The sequence below is a fragment of the Pteropus alecto genome, unplaced genomic scaffold, assembly GCF_000325575.1.
Source record: "Pteropus alecto unplaced genomic scaffold, ASM32557v1 scaffold3, whole genome shotgun sequence".
In the NCBI taxonomy this organism is placed as follows: Eukaryota; Metazoa; Chordata; class Mammalia; order Chiroptera; family Pteropodidae; genus Pteropus; species Pteropus alecto.
Window position 1 is genome coordinate 33,136,539 of NW_006442484.1, and position 20,348 is coordinate 33,156,886.

The 20,348-nt window shown below is 34.2% G+C and overlaps 1 protein-coding gene across 16 annotated transcripts in view; it reads right to left on the bottom strand.

Moving 5' to 3' along the window:
* The window catches only part of BAZ2B (bromodomain adjacent to zinc finger domain 2B), a 287,601-nt gene that overhangs the window by 9,120 nt on the left and 258,133 nt on the right, over positions 1-20,348 (bottom strand). For 12 of the 16 annotated variants that reach the window (XM_025039212.1, XM_015596525.2, XM_025039211.1 and 9 more), the window contains 7 exons: positions 11,978-12,630; positions 11,286-11,559; positions 10,957-11,112; positions 10,421-10,581; positions 5,813-6,123; positions 5,276-5,411; positions 1,788-1,934 (listed from right to left, as the gene is read on the bottom strand). In XM_025039212.1, coding sequence (XP_024894980.1) covers positions 1,788-1,934; positions 5,276-5,411; positions 5,813-6,123; positions 10,421-10,581; positions 10,957-11,112; positions 11,286-11,559; positions 11,978-12,630 — 1,838 coding nt within the window. The remainder of the gene's footprint in view (positions 1-1,787; positions 1,935-5,275; positions 5,412-5,812; positions 6,124-10,420; positions 10,582-10,956; positions 11,113-11,285; positions 11,560-11,977; positions 12,631-20,348) is intronic. The other 4 variants (XM_015596527.2, XM_025039213.1, XM_015596524.2 and 1 more) reach the window with 1 other exon arrangement.

Below are 20,348 nucleotides of genomic sequence, written 5' to 3' on the forward strand. Positions count from 1 at the left end.
GGAAGTCATTTATGGCCATGAAAACAGCAATTTTGGAAAAGCTGTGGAGGTGAAAATTTGACTGGAGCGTAAGATTGAATCAAAGGAGAGAAAATGGAGAGAACCAGAACAGAAAACTTTCCATGAATTTTACTGTAAAGAAGAGAGGAATGGGGGAAATGAATCAAGGAAGAAGTGAGGCCAGAAGAGGGTTTTTGTTTAGTTTTCTAAAGGAGGGAGAAAGTAGCATGTTAGTGGGCTGATGACAGTGGGGAAGGAGAAACTGATGCAGGAGAAGAGAGAACTGCTCGAGTCACACTCCTAAGGAAGGGAGAGCGGCTGAGATCCGAGGCACAAGTTGGAGAATTGGCTTATTTAGGGGCACGAACAGCTCATGGCAACATGAGAGAAGGCAGAGTATTTGAGCCCAGATACAGGAAGGATGGTAGATGTGGTGGAGGATTCTTGTGATATTTTCTTCTGATGGCTTCCATTTTCACAGTGAAATGGGAATAAAGCCATCAAATGAGAATGAGAATGGAGACAGCGCTGGAGGTAAATCGTCAGGCACTATTAAAGACCCGGGTGTTTTTCTCCAGTCACATTCAGATATAAAGAAGTCAGAGCTGGATTAGCCAGAATGATGCTTTTTCCAAATGAGAGGGAGGCAAAGGAGCCAAAGGTGGATGCTGGGGTACTGACACTTATAAGCTAGATCAGGAGGAAAGAGAAGACTGAGTTGGAACAGAGTTTATGAAGAGGCAGTAGTTACTGGCAATGATTAGGTGAAGAGATTAAACCTGCCAGAGCGTGACTGAGGTAGAGAACAACTAGCAGAGTGTGGCCTTCAATACATGCTGACCCTTTTGTACTTCTTATTCCTTTCTTTATAACTGTAAAACCCATTTCTTTCCATTTTGTCATACTGCTTCTCTTTAATCAATTGGTTTGAAGGTTTCTAATTTAAATGTGACTGGAAAGTGACTTAAAATGCATGTATGTCACCTAGCAATTCTACTTCTCTAGGTATATATCCAAGAGAAGTTAAAACATATATTCATATAAAACTTGTGTATGAATGTTCGTAGCAGCATTATTCATAATAGCCGAATATGGAAACAACCCAAATATTTATCAACTGATTAATGGATAAACAAAATGTGGTATATCGTGCAATGAAATAACATTTGACTATAAAAAGGAAATACTGATACATATTAGAACATGGATGAAGCTTGAAAATATTGTGCTAAGTGAAAGAAGTCGGACACAAAGGCCACATATTGTATGATTCAATTTATATGTAATGACCAAAACAGGCAGATCCATAAGGATAGAAAGTAGATTAGTGGTTGCCAAAGGCTGAGGGGAGAAGGGGAATGGGGAGTGACTGCTAATGAGGATAAGGATACTTTTGGGGGGTCATGAGAACATTCTGGAATTAAACAGAGGTAACGATTGTATGACTTTGTGAATATATTTCAAAAACCCACTGCATTCGACCCTTTAAAAAAGTAAATTTTATGGTATAGGAATTATATTTAAAAAAAATTCCCATAACTCCAATTTACATAAACAAACTCATAGATACAGATAATACATTGAGGGTTACCAAAGAGAAGGAGGACGTGGAGTGGGATAGAAGGGAAAAGAAAGTCAAATATATCGTAACAGATGACTTTTCATGGTGACACTATGAGCATATACAGATATTGAATTATAATGTTGTACGCCTGAAACTTAAATAATGTTATTAACCAACATTACCTCAACTAAAGAAAAAAAGTTTAGTTTTAGATCAGTCTTACCTTAGCAATGCAAGTTGGACAAAACCAGTCCCCATCTGGTATAGTTGAAATCTTGGGTCTATGGCAGTATGTATGACAGCCTTTGTCACAGCCATCACAAAGGAGGAGCAGTTCTTCATTATCTCCCTTTCGACAGATCTGGCAGTACTATAATACATGAAAAATCATTTAAAATTAAGACTTTGCTATGAGTAATAGTTATCGGGATATTAAACACACCATAATTCCTAGTTTATATTAGTAATGAACATTCCGCTTGCTAACAAATATACAGTAGCCATACACATCTATGTATCTCTCGTTACACAGATATGGACCACATGACGGGTGAGCAGTTCAATTGGGGTAAATGCACATTTCAGGTACACTGCAAAGAACAAAGCTAGAGGTTGAATGCCTGCACACACTTCAGAAGCATGTACACATTAACATATGAAATAATTAACATGACATTAGAGCACATAAAGCAATGAATAGCTTTAATACATGGTGTTTTAATTTTTTAATATATTTTATCTTTTGCTTATCTTAGCATCCTCATGATATCCTGAGAAAAAAATAAGTAAAAGTTAATTTTAAAGATCAAAATTAGGAATTAGTATTAGTATCAGAATTATATATAATATATAATAAAAACATGTCCCCATATTTCGACTAACTAATCCGTCTATTTTTTCTGATTGATTAAAAAATGTGTCCAAACTAGAAAACTTAAACAGCAACCCAAATCAAATATGTGTCACAAGAGTAGAAAATGGGTCCTACAATGATTTCTAAGGGAAAAAAAACATTGATACCATAAGCTATAAATCAAAGAATTTAATTCAAGAAGTCGTGATTTATTTTCAATAACTAAAACAAAATCATTTCATTCCTGTTAAAAATATTTCTAATTTTAAGAACTTTAAAATCTGTAGAGATTTTTCCCCCATGCATACATATTCTGTATAACAAGATTCACAAAAGAAAAAAAGAAAAGTTAGAAAAGTAAAAACTTTCAAAATGACTTTAAAAAATGGTAAGTACTAACATTATATTTTGACATTTAGTTTATATCCTGTCACAGTAGAAAATAGCCTGCGATCAATATATTTAAATGAAAACATTTAAACTATAAATCATTTATACTAATTTACAGGTATGTATATATATACTCTTAAAAACAAAATAACTGTTCAAACTTCATTTTTTAATTTTCAATACAATTAATCAATCTGGGAAAGTCTTAAACAGTCTTACATAACTCAATATGTATACCCATGATAATATAAGAATTTTATCAAATGGAAGATATACACTATTTAATTTAACAAATATCTTTCAAATATTTGTTACATATATAATACTAAAATTGGCATGTGCACTAAGAGCAAAAGCAGCAGAGTTTAATGTTCCAGTGGTATTTATTTTATGACCTTGCCTAGTACCACATTGTTAAATACCTTAATATAGTGTTATTCCTCCAAATTTGAGTTACATCTATAAAACTTTTATTGTAAAAATATTCATTGAGAACTCATATTTGCAAGGTTATATTTAAATCCCTTTAGCAATAAAATTTAAAAATCAGATACATAAACATTAATTATCAGTTTCCTAAAATAAATAACTAAAAATATTACAAAGTCTATCTTACATCTCAAATTTATGATTTAAGAATAAAATTAAGAAAGAACAGATAATTGTGCTAATAACATTTTTGAAAAATCACAGTAATAGCTCTCAATATGTTAGAACAAATGTATTAATATTTGGTTTTAACTCCTTTGCTTCTATAGTTAAATGTAGCAGAAGTTGCCTATTGTTTCATGTTAACAATAATATAAAGCACACTCTTGGCTGAGAATTAACGGCTTCTTTCCTGGTAAGTTTGGTCTCTGGCAGAGAGGGTATTTCTAAAGATATTGAGCACTTTAACATTTTGTTATGACTTATTATGAGATTATAGATAGTTACATTTCTAATTAAAGGTTACAAAGTAGTCATTAATCTTTGAATATGAGACTGCCTTCTTTTCAAGATAGTTTCATAGCAAATAATGTATTAAGCATTAGGAAAAAGAAATGAAGATTATGAGTTAAATAATGATAAATGTATGTTAATAACATGGAAAAGGTTTATAAATTTGCAAAAACTGATATAAAGCTGTATAGCAGAAAGTAAGTATATTAATATAAAAGTATATTTTTATAGAAGTTTAGGGTTTCTGTGTATAGGTTATAAAAAAACTGACTACCTCACAATGACTGTTTTGGGATAGATGAGAAAAATAACTGTATAAATTTCATTTTGATGTAGGAATTAAATCGTTTTGATCACTATAGCCTAGATTTCATCAAATATATTTGAGCAAGTGACTTGAAAACTGATTTTAATACTAATTTTTAGAAAAAAATGATCTTACCCAGTAAAATGCTACCAGATGAACTGAACAATCCCTTAAAATTTACAGTAAATTCTAATCTGGATTGGGAAAGACTTAAATTTGAGCATACTGCAAAAACTGCAGAGTCATTACTCTGTGGACATTTTAGGAAGAAGTGAAAAGCTACAGAAGAAACCACATTTATTTCTATTGAATAAATAAGGCCTTGAGTAGTCTAAGCATAGAGGCAAAAACAAAGCAAAGAATCTAAATTATTTAAAGATCACCTCTTTTCTTTCTGGAATGACTATTTTAAGTAAAGGAATTTTACCCTTAGTTATTCATGAAAACAAATCTCATATATTTGAATTGAAGCTAATCTTCAATTCAAAAGCAAATGTTAAAGTAATTACTAAAAGCCTACATACAATAGATATTTCTATATATGATATGTAAAAGGCAAGAGGGACATGGACATGATTCAAAATAAATATCTCTCCGGGAAATAGATGAAATATAGCTTTTTTGGTTGCCTGGTACAAAGTAGAGGCCACTACATGATAATAACTAATTGGGCTTGAGTGAAGAAGGTGAAAAAACAGTTTTAATTATTAAAGAGAATAAAGATCTACTTTTCATGTCATCTATATCAGATGCCAAATACATATCAGTGAATAAGAGCTCTCTGCTTATTTTGTATTCCTTAGGATTAAAAAAATGAAAATGGATAGGAATATACAAAAATTTTAGGAATGCAATGAATGTATGTAGCAAGTAATGTTAGTAACTGGAATGCTTACAAGAGTAAAAGGGCTTTCAAAATATTCAGATTAATAACTATTATGTTAACAGAATGTAGAAGACAATATCAAAGTTATAAACAATATTCAAAGAAGAAAAGATCAAGATTAAAAAAATAAAGGATAATACATTTGGTAGATTCCTTCGAAAAAGCTCTAAATAAGGGAAAATGTATCAAACTATACACTTTTTAAGAATAAGAAAACTCTCAAGTACAGCATACATTATTTTGGTAATATGTATAATTAAGAAAGATCTGGGGGTTGGAAAAATACAGGACAAAGTAAATTAGTTATAGTATTTCTTAAATAAAAACACTTACAACTTTCATAATTGATTTTTCCCATGCTATTGATTTCTGTAACTGCTGAATGCACAGAGCTACCTGTGCAGCACTGCGAGCTTCTGATAATGCCCTTCTCCATACCCTGAGCCCTGGAGCAATATCCTCTTCAATTCTGCATTGAAATATAGAAAAATTAAGTAGGTCATGTCCACATTTATGGTTACTGAATGTGAAACAATCATCACACTGAAAGCCAAGCAATGACAAAAACATGTAACAGCCAATAAGTATAAGATTTAAGCAACTAAATTCGATGTAGTGCACAGACTGTGGCTACGTGCCTCGAAGCTTAGTCACAACCAGGTAAATGTAAGATCACTTTGCAGGATTATCAACGCACATAACAAAAAAAAAAAAAAAAAAAAAAAAATGGTTTTACAAAGCACCATGCAAATAGCATGATCCATATGGATCAAAGACATACAAGAAGATACATAGATAACAGGCAATAGAAAATAGGCTCCAATTAGCAAAGAAGCACAATAATTTTTCAAGTTAATCTCAATAACCTACCCGTCACCATCACCACTAATGGATGGTGCAGGAGCAGGGACAGTAACTGTGCCCACATTATCCAGTTTGATCTGAATGGTGGTACTTAAGGGGCTCTTCAGATACCTTCTTTCAATGTTCCGCTCCAAATCAGCCAGCCTGGTTACAGCTATATCTAGGGGGTTGTCACTCTTCCGTTCTAGAGCATGTGCACTGCTTTCTTCTTCGCCAGTAAATTCTCCATCATGCTCCTTGCACAATTTAGAGAATGACTTATGTTCAAAATATACCAAGTCCTCCCTTTCTGATGCTGGTTCTGGACACATCCAACCCTACATATCAAGAGAATAATGTTATTATGGTTTCCTGTTAAAATGCCTGCTGGGTGAATTACCTGTACTTAAAATACAGCAGCAGACACCAGCAGATCTCAAGGATCTCTACCAAAAGTTTTTACCTTGTGTTTCCTAATGGTGGTAGGTAGAAACAAGAACAGAAAATTAAAATAAGCAGTAAAGCAATTTAATAACTTTTGATATTATTCAGCAAAGTATTATGAAGACTAAGACTAAATGCTTATTAATTTCACGGGACCACTTAAATGGAAACCACTTGGTAGTCTCGAACTTTGTTCTTCCTTTCCATTTTCATTCCTTCCACCACTTTTTTAGAACAGGTCTTGTACTCATCATTTTTCCTTTTGACTGAAGGAGTTTTGCATAGACTGTTATATTTGTCTGTACAGCTTTTCCTTGTTTCTCTTCACCTATTTAACTCTATTCATCCTGCAGTTCTCATGTTAAAATTTACATCCTCAGGGAATCCTTGCTCGAACCTTACAGGCTCTCATAGGACCATATAATAAATACTCCATAGCCTTGTGACAGTCACCATTTTGTACTACTGTGATTATTTAACTTCTTTTTACCTCTAAATTCCACAAGGGCAGGAACCATGTCCACTTCTAGTCAGTTTAACTCCAATTCAGTAAAGGCCAATAGGAGGCACTCAATAAACAAGTTCATTGAATAAATAAATGATCTCATAACTCAGCTTGCTTATATTTATTCTCTAGCTCAAAATCCTTCAAAGATTCCCTACTGTTTAACAATATCCAAATTTTACCATGACATTCAAGTACCTTAATCTACCTTTTTCTCTCATATTCCCATCCGTGCATCCTACACTGCAGTCAAATCTGTATCTTCTCACTCCACAGATATGTCCTGAGCTTCCTGATTCTGGTGCTCCATTAATGCTGTTCACTTCTGCTGGGGTAGTATTCCCTGTTCTCTGACTTTCAAAAGCTTATCCATCTTCTCAAGTTCTATCTCAACTCATATTTTCCCTGATCTCTCCCTTATCTCCACCAGAAATCATGTATTCTTTTTCTACATTCATGCATGATTCTGTACTTCTCTGTAATCAGTTACTAGATTATGCAGAGATGTATACATGTCTTATCTTTCTATTATATGGCAAGCTTTCTGAGGACAGAAATCATATTTTATCCAATTCTGTGGTATCCACTGTCTGATATGAAATAGGTACTTAGTAAGTGCATATTAAATGAAAATTAGAATGAACATTATCCTTTTTATTACAATTTTTAAGAGATAATTATTTTATCTTATATATGGGATCAATTCTTCCTCTTTAACTCAGTGGAACATTAATAAAGTAAGGATGGAATTTTGAATAGTACACATAAAAGTGTGGTTAGGTACAAGTCATGAACCTCATTCCTATATTTTGAAAGAAATACTAAATTGATAAATCAAGGAAATTATGTAAACATAGTATATTTTGATTTCTGTAAGGCAACTAATAAGACCAAAAAAACAACCAGATTAGAGTTAGAGACGTCTAGGTGGATGAAAACTATATCCAAAGAATGGTGATTGACAGAGCTTGTCATCTCAAAAAAGATGCTCAATGCCAATGTCCAAAGGCTCCATATTTGGCCTGTCCTGTTAATATACTTATAAATAACTTGGTTGATTGCTATTAAATCTGTCGGTAACTTAAAACTAGGAAGGAAATTTAATATTCTGTATGGCAGGACTAAGATAAGTTCCAAGTGCTGAAAAATGTACCCAAATGAAATTACAAAAAATAGAACAATGATAAATGTAAACTTTAGCTTTGAAGTTTAAACAACTAATCACAAAAATACCCAATGAGATAGAACTCGCTTAAAAGAACTCTGAAAGAGGCCCAGGAATTTTTTTTATAGTGCATATTCAGCGAAGCAATACTATAATGTGGATGTTAAAAAGCTAGAAAATTCAAATAGCATTAATGGAAGTATAGTGCTGGATTAAGGAAAGTAAAATTCCCATGAACACATTCAGACATCTCTATGTACAATTAAGGGAATAATATTTTAAGAAGGATATTGACTCTGGTGTTTATTCAGAAGGAAATCATGAACCTGGAAACCATTGCACAGGACTTACAGTTGAAAGAATTAATTAGTCTGTAAAACAGAAAACTTAAAAAGAGACACAGGGTCTGTCTTTAGAGTAACTGGAAGAGTATTTAGGCTTTTTGTATACTCAGCTACAGAATTAGGACTACAGACTTGCAGAATTTCCTCCAAAATAAAAAAGAATTCCCAAATTATTAGTAAAATAATTTCTATTTTCTATTAAAAATAAAAATAAATGTACCACCTGTTTAATATGTCTTCAAAATGGCTAGTTCCCCAAGCTAAACACATAACTCTATTTTCCTTTGAAAGAAAAAAAAATCATTAAATCTTCATAGGTGTTAAAATAATGTTTTGTGGTTATTTTAATCGTGTGTTTTTAGGCTCTTCGAGGCTAATTACAATTCCTTTCTTACAATAATACAGAATAATTCATCAATGCCTTATTAACAAGATGTTAAAATACCCCACTTAAAAAACAAATTCCACTTATTTAAACTACTCATCTTAGCTACCGAGAACACAGACCAAGAACATCTAAGCAGACAGCCATGTGGTAAGGTCAGTGTACCAAAATCTGAAGATGTCTCCATTAAAAATGTTTCAGACTCACATTCTGATTTTATGAATAACTTAAAGAAGCTTGATGATATGCTTTCCCAAACAACAGCTAATTAGAATTGGAAAATTAGATGAGGGAAGTTGGAATAGGGCTAGTAGAATTAATCAAATTAAAACCAGCAAGTGGTTAACAACTGACCCTGAGAGAGGATAAAGACAGACTACAGAAAGCGGATGAAGTAGTTTAAGAGTCTCATGCTCTACCAACTGAGCTAGCCGGGTGCCCTGGATGAAGTAGTTTAAAAAGCAAAACACTATAGGATCATTTAATGTAGGAGCAAAACCTCTTTGCATTTCCTGAGGGAATTATTATCTAATAATTGATCTTCATACTGATAATCCTGTGTCACAAAGATAATGTAAATCAAACTCATTATTCTCAATTTAAGAAGGCAGTATAATGCAAAACATAATTGATCCAACAAACATTATGGAACTAAAAATTATGAAACTAAATGAAATAATTTTCGTTTCTCCAGAAAATTAACTTGTGTAGAAGAGTTCATTTGTTGAGGATGCCAGATAAATAAGGCATTTCTATATTGTATTATGGTACAGGAAGAGGAGGATACATATAGTTTTCTAGCAAAACAGTTTCAGCAAATGATTTTTGCTTTCCCAAGTTAGTAATTATGTTTGTGGCAAGATATGGATATTTTATTGCTCTAGAAAATGACATATTTTTGGAGATCCTCAAAAGTTGCCAGTATTAAAGTAATTATGAAGCAAAGTTTTAATCACTAGATAGGACAGTATGCTGTATAAGTTTCTCATTCTCGATAAAATATGAAAGATCAAATTCCACGGTGACTACATTTTCTAAACCTTTTCAGGTGTCTGTCTCACCCTTATTCATCATCCATCCATTTATTTTCAGAGACATCACCACATTATCAATTAAGAAAGACCTGTAACACTCCTTTTATGAAACTAAAAATTCTAAAAGGTAACTAAAAGTTACCTTTTGCCTGTCCATTAGAAGCCAGTTCTGATCATTGCTTGTGACATGGTAATGCCCAACAGATAAATTAATTAAGTGATGAATTAATTACTTGTATGTAGTGTGTGTATGTGTACCATATACAACATGCATTTGGCTATATCAATAATCTCCAATTTTAAATTATATAGAGTGAAATTCTGACATATAACATGGCTTGTATATAAGGGGGTTCCTGGTCCTATATAAAACACTATAGTAGGAGTTTGATAGAACATTATATTTATGATCAGAAAAACTGTGATATTCTGCTTGTGGTAAAGAACTGCATACTAGAAATATTTTTTGAATCCCATAAAGGAGGCAGCAAGATTTAGTAAAAAGAACATGGGCTCTGGAGTCAGACAGACTTGTTTCAAATCACGTTTAGCCACTTACTATATGACCACCAGCAGGTTACTTACTCTGAGCCTTGTTGCTTACCTGTAACAGGGCGAATTAATGCAGGATCATTTTGAGAATTAAATGAGATAAAGTGAAAACATTCAGTACAGTAACTGGCACATATCAGGCATATAATGAATATTAGTTACCTTCCATTATCCTAAAGACAGATTTTATTCCAAGTCACTTTTACCTTCACTTGCAAACTTGCTGATGCAACTCTCCTTTCTAGATCTTCTACCTGTTGAAGAATACTCAAATCCATTTCCATTGCTTGTTCTTCTACTGACCAGTTCTCCACAATATCTCGAGTTACCTGGTTTTCTTCATTTTCATTTAATTCAATAATAGCAACTACATTTAAAAAGAAATTATTTTTAAAAACCACTTTATCCCTCAACGATTTTTTTCCAGAATGTGAACAAAATTCCGGGGTAACATGTACATGTAACTTAATACAGAAAAATGCACTTCTGCATATGTATGCAGCTTACTCTTAAAAGTAGGAATGTTCTTTTTTAAGAAACAAAACAATATGTCTGCAGGTTGTAAAAATACTAAGAAAGTAATACAAATTTAAGAAATGTAAATAGTTACCATTTGTTGAGAAAAATAGAAAAAAAATATTCATAAATAGTAAGAATTAAGACATTTCAAAATATATTTTAACATAAAAGAATTAATTCTTACAACTAAGCAAGATAGTAGAAATCTTTTTTAGGAACATACCATCCTTATTCTTGATGCAGGCTTGAGTAATATAATCCAAGTGTTTTTGAATTTGTTTTTGTAATGCCTTTTCCCTTATTCCTCTGAGATGTAGCACTTTGAGCAAAGCTTTTAGGTCCTCAGGGTCAATAATTCTCCACCAACCAAACTGCATTTCTAAGTCGAGATAAATATGTAGACCTTTTACAAATATTTTGAATATGAAGTAATGGCACAATGCCAATCAAAAGATTTATAACTATTTATAAAACCATCAAAGATTCAGTTTTAATACAGGAATCTTTAACAATGAAATAAAGTCAGTGTACCTACCACCTGAATGTACCTACCTTCGGGGATAGGTTTCGGGCTAGGGAAATCTACCGGTTTTGCTACTTCAACAGCTGCAGGTTGAGCTGAAGAGACTTTTTCATTCTGTGGTACTGGAGATTCACTTTTGCTTGAAGCAACATTGGGAGTCAAGAATGAATTACCATTTCCTTCTGATAATCCTAACCCTGATCCCAGACTAGGTAAAGGTGATGTAAATGGAATATTAGAAGTAAGCATGCCAGTGGGCCACCCACAAAACTGAAGTCCCATCATAGATACTCCACTTTTCATCTGCAAAAAACAAAACAATTTAAAAGGCGAACAATCTAAGAAGTTCAGAGAAATGTTTAGAATCTGAAAATATTTTTAAAATATTGAAAATATACTCTCACTTATCACAATTACAGGAAAACTAAATATAATAAGAACAATGCCAAATTTCGTGTTCTTATTTGCTTCCTAAAGTAATTTCCTTTCAGATATACTGTAAAAGTAGTATTAAAACATAATTAAGAAGCTTTTGTCTAGCTTTAGACTAGAAATTCGTAGTTCTGATGAAGCTTGGTGATAGCAATTCTGACTCTCTTCAGTTTTCAAACTGTAGCAGAAATAACATTATAAATATTCAACCGATTCCTCTTGTGAAAAAGTTCATGGGGTCAAAGATCAAATAAAGCAAAAGAAAAACTTTACAATTAGCAGTACTAACCTGGAGAGGTGATAAAGCAAATGGATTTAGGCCACCAGGATTCTGAGAAGATGATACAAGAGGAGGAGCTGGGGCAGGTGAAGATGATTTAGATGGTGGCTGAGACTGAGGAGTCACTAAAGAAGCAGTTGACATATCAGTATGGGTAAGTGAAGTGTCATCACAAGGTGTTCTTGGCAAAAGGCTAAACCATTGTCTGTTCTTTTCAGTCAGCGTTTTTAACAATTGGTCATTGGGGAGAGGGCTGTAGAACTTCCCTGAACCGCCTGAGCCAGTATTGAACAGGTTATTGGAGTCTGTCTTTTCCATGTTGCTTTGTGTTGCTGTTGACTGAATACTGCTTAATGAATGTTTTCCACTATTTTGGTAAGACAATGTGCATCCATTTGCACTACTATTTGATTTTGGGGTCATTAAATCTGACTCGGGAGGCATCTTAGCTACTTCTAAAAGCTTGCTTAATTTTGAAAAAGAGCCAGGTTTCTGAAGAAATAAATTTGTGTTATCTTTTTCTTTTGGATCTTCCTTTTGTTCACAATGATCTGAATTTGAACAAGTTAACATATCCTCAGAAGTCTCAAATATTTCTTCTTTAATCTGGATACTTTCTGCTTTTTTTAGTTTGTCTCTTTCTTTTGCAATTTCTTCAAGTCCTACAAAAATTGAAAAGTATTATGATCAGTTATTCTAGATCAAACCAATACTATATTTTAGTACTATTTATCAAGTTACATGTAGAAGTATTTTAACAACTTTTCTAGATACTTAATACTCTCCATTTCTTCATTTCTTATAGACTAGATTTTTTGATCATTGGAAAATTAATGTAATTTTGTAATTAATCATTACAAAACATTAAAATATAAAAAAATATTAAAAGTCCTGATACACAGTAAAAGTTACTATTAACATTTTCGTATAAATCCTTCCAGGATTTCTCTATGCATACACATAGTACTCACTTAAACCTATGAATTGTAAAAAGGAAATCATATTATATTCATAACATTATAACCTACATGTTCTACTGAATAATACTCTGTAAAGATCTTGATGTGTCAATAAATATATAACTACTCCATAAATGTTAATAGCTACAGATTATTCAATAGAATATATCATAATTTAAATAATCAGTCTTCTATTCATGCCTATTAGTAGGAATGAATATATCAGTTAGTCATTAATATAAACAACACTATAAAATGATGACTGATCTTGTATCTGTATCTTTGGATTTTTAATTTTTTTCCTGATTTACTTCCTTAGGACGAATTTCTAAAAAACAAACAAACAAACAAAAACTTACTGACTCCTACTGAGTACTCAGAGCTTACTGAGTACTTTTCAGTGTTTTTGAAATATATTGTCAAACTTCCCTTTGGGAAGTCTAGATCAATATAAATTCATACCAGAAGTACACACACAAGAGCATCTGTTTGCCTACATGTTCAATGAAATGGAATACTACAAGTGTTTTTTGTTTTTTTTCCCCTGTCTTTGCCAATATCTGGGAGGTGAAAAACGAAATAGTTTTGGTTTCTTTTTTGATCACAAGTAAGGCTGAACATCTTTTCATAGGTTTATTGGTATTTCTCCTTTGTGAATGTCTGGCTCCTATTTTTGATCAATGCTTTAAAAATCATTTATGTGAACTCTTTTAAAAATACAAATCTACTACTTTATTCTATTCAAAAAGGAACATACATTCAAGGTGAAATATTTGGAAATGAGAGTTAGAAAGTAAACCCATCGGGTCCTACTCCTTTAGTTCCTATCTCAACCGTTTAGAAGTAGCCATGGTTCATCAATCATGTCTCTGAAAGATTCTTCCAGAAATCTTATATGCACATATCTGACTATAATTTTACACTATTACACAAGTAGGATATTACTATTTACTTTCTGCAACTTAGAAAAAAATCCAATCTCTAAGGCAAGGCATGCATGATGAGGTTCCTGAAAACTTCTACAACCTCTAACCACTCTTGTCCTTGCTAACTTTGCTTTTCCTTTCTTCCTTTTTTTCAGCTTTGCCAACATGCTGTTCTTTTCTGTCTTGAGGTCTTTGCACTTGCTGTTTCCTTTTCCTGGGATACTGTTTTGTTGACTGGCTCCTTATCCTTTGTTTCAGATTGTCATTTCCTCACAGAGGTTTTCTCTGATCACCTTGTTTAAAGTAGGGTCCCCATTCCACTCACTTTAGAATGTCATTCTATACATTTCCATCGCAGAATTTACCTATACATATACATATAACCTGATTATGTGCTCATAAGTTTCCTTAACTTTATATAAGTTATTGACCCATAAGGAAGTACTACTAATATTTGAGCTTGATTTATTCTGGGAAGTAGTCTCTCAAAAACCTTATCATAGATTCAAAAACAAATCAACTGACCAATCAACCAACCAACCAACCAACTAAGCAACCAACCAATTTTTACTGGTTTGAGAAGAGTAAATGACTTCCCATTTGTATCTAACAAAGTAGATTGAGTAATGATACATTTTTAACAGCCTGTTCATGGTTGCCTTTAACATTTAACATTTATATAATTGCTTAATTATAAATAGCTAACCTCTAATTAAATTGTAAAATTGTTTTTTAAAAAATACGATATTTAGTACAAAATGATTCTTTAATATTAGTTTTCCATCTTCTTTGATTTCCCAGTCCCTGTTCTTTCCAGCCCTTACTTCTTTGACATGTGTCAATGAGGATTAATAACATCTCCAAAACAGACTAAAGAAAAAGACAGAGATGAAACAGGGAGTGTTGTTCATTTGATTAATTTCCCTAGTAGGAACTACAAGTACATAATGACAAAGAAATGCCATTTCCCAATGAAAACAAATCCTAAAAGCAGCAAGTTTGTACTGGAAAGAGACAATGCTTTCTTAAGTTTTATCAGAATCCCTATGAACCCTCTCAGTTCACCTAATAGGTGTCACTGGACCCCAGAGTCCCATTACTGGGTTCAAGTGAATTTTTTTTTTCCTTTGGCTTTCCTTTGTTGGGCTGAAACAGGCTAAACTTTTTAATAGATTTTACTAAACTCTAAGTAAAACACAGATAAAGAATGCAAGAAATATAAAAACACTGGCATTTAGAATACAGGTCTCTGTTTAATGGCTTCCTTTCAGGGTTCAAAGGCCCTTACGCATTCAATATGGCATAACCTCAGGAGTACTTTCACAGTTCCTTAACTGTCTTCATGTTGATAGTGCTACTCCAATCCATTTCCTGAGACATTTTGCTCTCACTATGGAGAAGACTAAAGAAGTAGATTCTTATCAGTTGTCTATCTAGAATTGTTTCTTCCAAGTCTGCTCCAGGAATTGTTTAAAAGATGACTGATATCATATTACTTTCACCCTTTAGGTAAAATTTCCCCATATATTCATAACAGGAATTAGGTTTTATACTTTTAGACCTAATGCTGTAACCATATCATAATACAAAATGAAAAAGTAACATTCACATCACAGTATATACATATAATTAATAATGAACTTTTTTCATTTTCCTTCTAATAATGAATAAATTATCTACAATCTAATATACCCCACATGATTTTAAAAAAAGGATAGTGAATTTAAGGGGAACAGACACTTGGTTTTAGCTGAGCAGCCATGGGGACTTTCTTCCTGAGCGCCAGCAGATGGATAGCAGGGCCGTTAGCCAGATGATGTCAACACTGTTCAAAGAGTCCTCGGTATATAGACTTTGACACTTGGTATGCACACTCCCTAGCACTGTTCCTAGACCTAAAGATACCTTTGATCTATTTGCTGTAACTTAAGGAAACTAAGTGCTTTCCATCCTTTCTCACACTAACCCACAAATACAGAGCAATGAGTGGGGTACAGTGTTTTGTCTTCCAGAGTGTTCTTGTCACACACCCAAGTCTTGTGGAAACATTATGAGAGCTGGGAGATCCTGTGTACTGTTATTTCTCTGCTTGTAAGCTGCTTTCACTAATAAACTTTGCTGCTATTAACACTATGTGTATCATTACTGGGGTGTGTGACCAAGCATCTTATACAACAGTTGATGTCCCACAAAGTCCTGATGTTATGGATTTGTGGAAGGGGAGCACCCAGGCATAGAAGAATTTATCCTCAGGCTTGGTGGTAATTCACTTGGTAGTTAGGATGCTCTCAGTAGCTATGCCCAAAGATGAGAGAAGTTCTAAGGTAGTATGTTAAAGAAGGTGACTAATGGCGACAAGGTGGCTTGAAATTCAGTCCTGACTCTCCTCCTTACCAGCTTCTAGATTTTCATGAGTCCTAAGAGGGAGGGAGAACTAGAAAAGGTCAAGGCAGCCCCTTTAGAAGAGAAAGTAGGACAAACTTCTACTCTCTCTCTTTTATATGAGGCAACACCGAGGTTGTGGAAAAGAGAATTGTGAGATGAGACACAGAATATTGAATGGTTCACATGCTGGAAAAGTTGTTAGGACAGGGTAAGTCACTAGAAGATTAGGGAGAAGGTCCGTGGGGAGGAATCTCCTTCAGAGATTAGAGATATTTAGCCTCACCCCCACAAACCATCTGATCAGATTTCATAGCCTCTAGATTTAAGAAAAGGACTAGGAGAATCAAACCAAGGAAAATATCTTATATCATCTTGACTCTTTTGAAATGAGATCAGTTCCACCTCCTAAGTTTGATTCAACTCCTAAAGCCAGGGTTTCCTGTTCCCTCATCTGGGCTCTTTCAAACTTGAGGGAAAAGAGGGCTAGGCTCAGTCCTGGCTTCTCTCTAAGGAATCACTAACCATACTCTTCAATTCATTATGCAAGAAAAGAGAAGAGCCTCAAACATTTATAAGCTTGCTAGAAATGAAGGACCAAGAATCTATTGTTCCAGAATGCAAAAGAGCCTTGGCAAACAAGTTTCTCTGTTGTGGTTGGGATTCGATGTTATCTACGGCCAAAAAGAACAGAATCTCAGTCATGGCAAAAGCTTTTGGACCTTTTGTGTGAACTCCAGTTGTTCCTTCATCAGATTGCATAACTGACATGGAAATATTGGGGTATTTAAGTCTTGCACAGATTGTCCACATATCAGCTGGACATATTTATTGAGATCTCTACTGGTAGCTCCTGTAACTGTTGGTCAGATATGTTGCCAAAACCCAGATATATTTACAAAGCCTGCCAAGATTGTGTAACAGAGATGCATACCTGGAGGAGAAAGAGATTTCATTTCCTAAATAAGAATAAATTCAAGTATGGGTACTGAGAAACACCATTTCACAACTTAACAACCCTGTTTGATCACTTTTGTTTGACTCTAGCAGTACAAGTGTCTATGACCAAAGTCTCTGGCAAAGAGGCTCTGATGGCATTTGTTAGCTTTGGGGTATTCGATTTCCTCTAGCCATTAAACGGTATACACCTTTTTTGGGATATGAAGTCACTATGCCTCTTGCATGTGCAGACAATATACATATTGTTAAGACGGAAACATTTGTTATATATTGGCTTTTGCAGAAATGATACAATCGAACAACTGGAATTCCTTTCATAATTGCTACCATTCAACAATGGCTTGCCAACATGGTTTTGGGTGGCTGGTCCTCTTATCCACAGGCTGTAAAGGATGTTGGAAAGGCATTCCCAAAGATAGATAGCTGCATCAACCCCTTCAGCAATGACCTGTGTAAGTCTCTTTGGTCAGGCTGCCCTCTACTGTTTATGCTTTGAACACTGCTTATATCTCATAAAGGTCCCTTCACTTTAGTAAAGTTCCTTGGCATCCTGGAGTTGAAGAGGGGAAATGAAGAATACTTGGTATCCCAGCCCGAGTTTTTATACCTCAACATATTCCTTTCTTTCGTATCTGTCATGATCTCAAAGGGTTGCTTGGAGGTTCCTGTTGTTCATACAAATGAATAGATGGATACAAATGTCCATATCTTCCTGCTTTCCAGATTATGCTTGCCAGCTACGCCCACAAGAAGGGCAATTTTGATTCTCTCTTTACTCCAAACAGTTCTTAATTTTTATTACACATTCACACTATAAACAGGAGATTCTGCTGCAGTCCTTATACCCATAAAGTATAGTCTACCTGGAGGACATCTTTGGGGGGAAAATGGCAGCTACTGGTTTCATAGGGAACTTACTGTTCCAGAAAAAAAGGAGGCTGGTATCATCCCTGAAGATACTGACGGACTTTGCTTGGGCATAGTCCACAGAGGGTCTGACCACAGAAGGTGAGAGGGTTGTTGGAGTGTGAATAATTCTCTTCTCACCTTTCTCACAGATATTAACAAACCATACTGAATAATCCTACGCGATGATACTCATTTCAAAGCTATCTCAGTGTTGGATTTGTCATCCTTGACTGTAGAGGACCTTCTGGACATTCCACTCCCAGACAACACCATGGCAATTACTCCTCATTATTCCAGACTCCTCATTTGCCCTGGCCACCCATAATACTGTCCTTACTAGTTATAGTGTGTAAAAGTCTTATTATCTTCTCAGGGGCAGATGTCTCAGCTCCCAGCAATCCATTTCCCACATCAGGGACACCTGGTAGTATTTCCACTTTAGATCTGCAGTTGAATCTGACTAACAGCACATTGGCAGTGTTCTAACTGGGGGGAATCATAAATGCCAAGTGGATACAAAATGTAGCATTGAACCACACTGGTTGGTACTCTCTGATCCAATGGAACTTGTTTTCTTATGTAAAAGGCAGGCACTTACTGCTTCCTACCTGGACATAACACTGTCTACACACTTTTTGGAATAATTATGAGACCTTTTATAATGACTCAAAATGGCCAGATAGCTCAGTTGGTTAGAGCACAGTGATAAAAGTGACTCAAAATCTAAAATGCACTGGTGACTTTCCCAGTTGTGTTCTCTAGTGCCACATCAGAGCCTATCCCTACAGATGTCGGGGATAAAGGCATGCATTACTTTGCACAAGAGCTCTTTCCTTGAATAAGCACTTATGAAACTGAGGTATGACCCATAATCAGCTATTCTGGGGGACATTACCATTGAGTTCTTATCATTGAACAAATTAGAATTCATTGATTTCCTTGACCTGAGTAGAATATATATAAGTGCAAAACTTTGGATTCTTTGGATATATAGGAATGTGGCTCATATCTCCTAATGTGGCAGTAATATTGTTTGTTTTGGAATTTTTATGGCTATCTAATATCTCCTTCAGAAGGCACCATTTAAAATCCAGTTGATAACTGTTCCAGATGGAAAGTCATACATCTAGTGAGCTACCAAGGGTCAGGGGTTGGTACCCTAAAATTATATAGTATGAAAGCAAGTGTCTCTCTTAGAGTGGTCTTATTGCTTGTCTGGCCTGCAACTGGATAAGGCATATCCCATAAAACCACTATGGGGGGCTTAGGAGATCCTGGGCACTTTGTTCTATCTCCACTCTTGAGTTATCACTGATAATTTTTGTTGTTGTTAGCAACATGTGTTTCACTCGTGATGTTGGTTACCTTGCATCTTGTACAATACGAATTTAATTAAATATTTTTCTTTGGAGGTAATCCAAGACCTGATGTCTTCTCTACATAATATTATTGATCATAATGATATTTTAGGGACTATTTAAAAATGTGTATTTAAACTTTTAAATAGTTGTACATATGATGACTATAAAATATAAATAGTGTGTACATCAGTGTGCCAAGATAATGGTATAATTATTTGGTTTTCTAGGAGTTCATGGATAATAAAAATTAGTTCCACTTAAATAAGCTGTGAAGATTTTATAAAAAGGCCAAGATTTGAACTGGACCTGGAAAGACAGGTGAAATTTAGATGGTTGAAGAAAAGGCAAGTTAGCATTATATTGAACAAGATGTGGCAAAGCATGCTATGCAAAGATGCAGAGAGAGGAATGCCCATGTGTTAGTAACAGTGAGTAAACTGATCTACACAAATTCATACTAGAGAACATAAAGATATTATGAGATCGAATTTGTAGAGGGCCTTGAATGCCAGGTTAATACAGATTTATTACATCATCTTATTAACAACAGGGAGTCATTCAAGGTTTTAGAGTAGAGATATAATGTGATGACAGAATGTAATGGAAGGAGGAGATTGTATATAGAGAAGCCAAGGACAGCTGTAATAATCCAGATATATATTAATAAAGAACTGATTTGGATACTGTTGCAGACTGACTACAAACATTTCAAGAAAACGTCGATGTCCTAGATCTCTTCAAGTTTACATGCTCAGGTGACTGACAATGATGTGGCCCTTAATCAAATTGAAGAATATTTAATTGGTCTAGGGTACAGTTTTGTTGTTGTTTTTGTTTGTTTGCTTGTTGTTATTATTTTTTCTTAGCATTTCTGGTGATTCTT